This window comes from Lipotes vexillifer, unplaced genomic scaffold (assembly GCF_000442215.2).
Source record: "Lipotes vexillifer unplaced genomic scaffold, Lipotes_vexillifer_v1.1 scaffold1048, whole genome shotgun sequence".
Lineage (NCBI taxonomy): Eukaryota > Metazoa > Chordata > Mammalia > Artiodactyla > Lipotidae > Lipotes > Lipotes vexillifer.
Genome location: NW_006785351.1, coordinates 3,300,883 through 3,304,689, shown reverse-complemented (window position 1 = coordinate 3,304,689; position 3,807 = coordinate 3,300,883). Strand labels below are relative to the sequence as shown.

At 37.6% G+C, this 3,807-nt stretch overlaps 1 protein-coding gene across 2 annotated transcripts in view; it reads left to right on the top strand.

Annotated features, from left to right (window-relative positions):
* The window catches only part of UHMK1 (U2AF homology motif kinase 1), a 21,340-nt gene extending 19,171 nt beyond the window's left edge, over positions 1-2,169 (top strand). The window contains exon 8 of one of the 2 annotated variants that reach the window (XM_007457410.1): positions 924-2,169. In XM_007457410.1, coding sequence (XP_007457472.1) covers positions 924-1,070 — 147 coding nt within the window. In that variant the 3' untranslated portion in view covers positions 1,071-2,169. The remainder of the gene's footprint in view (positions 1-923) is intronic. The other variant, XM_007457411.1, reaches the window with a different exon arrangement.
* Positions 2,170-3,807: the final 1,638 nt, after the last annotated feature.

The window sequence follows — 3,807 nt, the reverse complement described above, 5'->3', positions numbered from 1 at the left end:
GCGGTACGTGGGCCTCTCACCATTGTGGCCTCTCCCGTTGCGGAGCACAGGCTCCAGACGCGCAGGCTCAGCGGCCATGGCTCACGTGCCCAGCCGCTCCGCGGCATGTGGGATCTTCCCGTACCGGGGCACGAACCCGCGTCCGCTGCATTGGCAGGCGGACTCTCAACCACTGCGCCACCGGGGAAGCCCTGAGGAATATTGATGTAACAAATGAGGCATACAACTGAGGAGGGAAGGCAGTTCTTTTCCTGGCTCACGTATTTACGGGTAACTGAGGACAAGTCATTTCAAGTCATGTCACCTCCCTGTAACTTTTGCTTTAGATCATCAGAAAGAACTAATAAATTATTATGCTATTTCGTTTACCTATGAGAAAGGAAATTACCTAGTTTTAAACCTCTTCCTTAGTATAGTTGTGGCTTCTGCAAATCTTCTTTAAGACACTGTCAAAATGTCATTGTTCTCTGGGCTGTTCAGCCCTGTCTTAAGCAAGTGTCTAGCACTATTCAGCATTCTTTTATGAACCTGACAAAAGGATGTATGTTTTGATGGAATTTTTCAGAATTGAAATGAGTTCTAAGGAAGTATTCTAAACTTTGCTGTTCAAAAATGTGGTCCCTGGACCAGCAGCATTGGCATCACCTGGAAGTCTGTTTAGAAATGCAGAGACTCAGGCCCCACCTTAAATCTACTGAAGAAGAATCTGCATTGTAACAAGGTCCCCAAGTGATTCATATATATATATGTATGTATGTATATATATGTGTGTGTGTATATATATATATATGTGTGTGTGTGTATACACACACACACACACACACACACACACACATACACACACACATTAAAGTTGGAGAAGCACTGTTCTAAAACAATTCTGATAAAAATGAAGTTACTTTGTTCTCTCTGTCCTCTTACAGGTCTTTGTTGAGTATGCAAATGCTGGTGATTCCAAAGCTGCTCAGAAATTACTGACTGGAAGGATGTTTGATGGGAAGTTTGTTGTGGCTACATTTTACCCACTGAGTGCCTACAAGAGGGGATATCTGTATCAAACTTTGCTTTAATCAGTAACCTAAGGACTATTTCCTGTTTCTCCTCTTCTATTTCCTGGGTTATTGTATTCTACATCTGAATGCAGAAGTACCCCTTATCATTTTAAGGGAATACTTTGTATATTTATTCAATCCTACCAATGTGCAGCCATTGCTCAAGCAGTGACTGCATTGCAGACATTTGGCACTGAGTAGGACAAGACCTCTCAGCTATACATTGAGGGGTTTTAGAGCATCCATGTGGGCAACCTATTTTTGTGCAGTAGGGCAAGTGCTGCTCTCCAGTATGTAACCTAAAAAGATATTAACTCTTTCATGTGATCATGAAGCAAGGATGAATAATATGATGTTGTAGTGAATATTATTAACAAATTTGTTAGAGTTGGTGACATCACTTACAGATTATTCCTTTATGTTGTCAGAGGGGTCTTCCTTATTGATATCTGTAGTTGGCACTGGATGCTCTCAGTAATGTTAAGTAATTGTTAAGCAGCAATTCCCTACTGTGTTCTTAACACTGAGTTATGAATTTTTTTAAAGGAGTACTGTAGTACTGAATATTCCTTTAAAGAAACTGCAGTGAGCCTATCTACATTTTTTTTTTAATTAAGGCTTTTAAAATAGAAAGCTAATGCTTGATCTTGCACAATTTTTATGTCCAGTATGTATGCTCGAGTGAGTATGCAGGTGTGAAAGAGAAAATTTGAGTAGCTTTCTTTATAGTGTGAATCTTGTGAATTAATACAGTCTATGCCCATCTCTTCCCTACCTGTTTAATATCTGTAAGATTTAGGATACAAGTTTTTTGGGAGTCGGTCTGATAGACCGACTGATAGAATGAAATGAGAAAATAGTTCATTCCTGAGAGGCCCAGAACACACAAGTCTAAACTGGGTTACATTGAAACTCTCTTAAAGTGAGAAAACTCTTGTAAAAGTTTTGGTACACATAAATTGCCCCTTCTTTCAGTCTGCTTTAGACCCTGCATTAGCTCATCTGTTTTGTACTGAATCTTCTAGGATCACTGTAAAATTTCTCAAGATAGAGTTCTGTCTACTATGATGAAAAATTGACTTGGGTCAGAAAGAAAGAATTAGTTGTTCAGCGAAGGGAAAAGGAAAATAAAGTAGGCAAAGGGTGCATAGTCAAGGATTATTTGTTTCTTTCTTTCTGTCTCATCTCCCTCCCACTCCTTCTTTTCCTCTTCCCCCATTCTTTACCTCTATCCTTAGCTGAAGAGACGTTAGAGGAAAGCATCCTAGGTGGTCAGGTGATCTGACTTCTGATTACAAGGAAGTTAAGAAAGGTGTAGCTATAATAAGGTGGAAATAGAAAAGAAGAAAAACTTATGAAGAATTCTTAAAAAGATTCATAGCAATCTAATGTGTTCCCCAGTAGAGGAAACTAGTATTCGTGAGTTCACGGGCACAGGTTCACTACATGGTTTTAGGAATTATAATTATGGATTCTTCCCACTTTACAGTAGATTGTCTTCAAAGGTTTAAATCTTAGGAAACCTTTATAAAGCACTGATTATACAAAAAAAGAAAGGTATACAGGTTATGAATTTTTTGTTTTCTTAACTAAATGAAAATTTTATTTATTTATTTATTTTCCTAAGGAAAAAGCTTTTATATCTTTCCCTGCTGGAAGCCTCCTCATATAGTCTTTCCTTGTGTGTGCCATGCAGGTTATTGAGAACCCAATTAAGAATTTACGTCTTAGAGGGTGAATTATTTTACCCTATTCAGACAATTACCATTTGATATTTTAGTTATTCACAGTTACCTAATTATTCAGGACTCTCCTTAATATTTGTTATGAAGCCAAATTTGGTATAATGAATTGCCAAAAGATCTGTGGCGTGGCGCCCAAGGGAGAACTGTAGAGTAAGCTTCTAATATGTGCCCTTAGAAGGAAGAGCTATTATTTTTCATTTTGGCCTTTTCAGAGGTTGATTAGCTGGTTTGGTTTCAAATAAAAATTCAAGAGAGTATTGTGGAGACCAAAGCTTTCCTAAAACATAAACGTTTGTATGGTAGCAGCTTCCATGGTGATTAGAAACACCAGGTCTTTCCATACATACTGATGAACACAGAATGCAAATGAATTCATTTTAAGGGCAAGTATTCTAGGTTAGCACATATACCTTTCTCATTCTCCCTCCCCCCACTACCACCAAAAAGAAAAATCCTTACAAATAAACTGCAGGTAGGCTTCTAAGCTTAATGTTGCAGTGTGCTGCTAACATCTTGATGCTGAATTTCACAGCATTCTTTGATCGTCTTCTTATTGCTGATGTATTCATGCGTATATGTAGTGTTTAACACTGTAGAATTTTATTACAGAAGATGCTAACTAGATTTTAAGGGAGCTGAGGGAATAATTGATGAGCCTAAGTAACCATGCATCGAATTAAATATTTTATATTTAAGCCACAAAATTGAATGGAGGTGCCTCCTTTGATTTAAATTGTTATTTTATAGCTCTTAGCCCATTACTACCAAAGATGACATTTGCAGATTCTCCCTCCCTCTTCTGATATTATAAGAAGTTTAATCTTACCTTTTTTAAACCTGAACCAAATACTGAATGATGCAATTTTCATGATCCTTTAGGATGAAATATATACACAGAGATTTTGATTCCTTGAAGTTTTAAAGACAGAAATTTTCTTTTTGAGAGGTAGGGTAAACATGTGAGGGTTCATGTCACTTAACCCCTACCATTTTGGGAAAATTTTATCTCA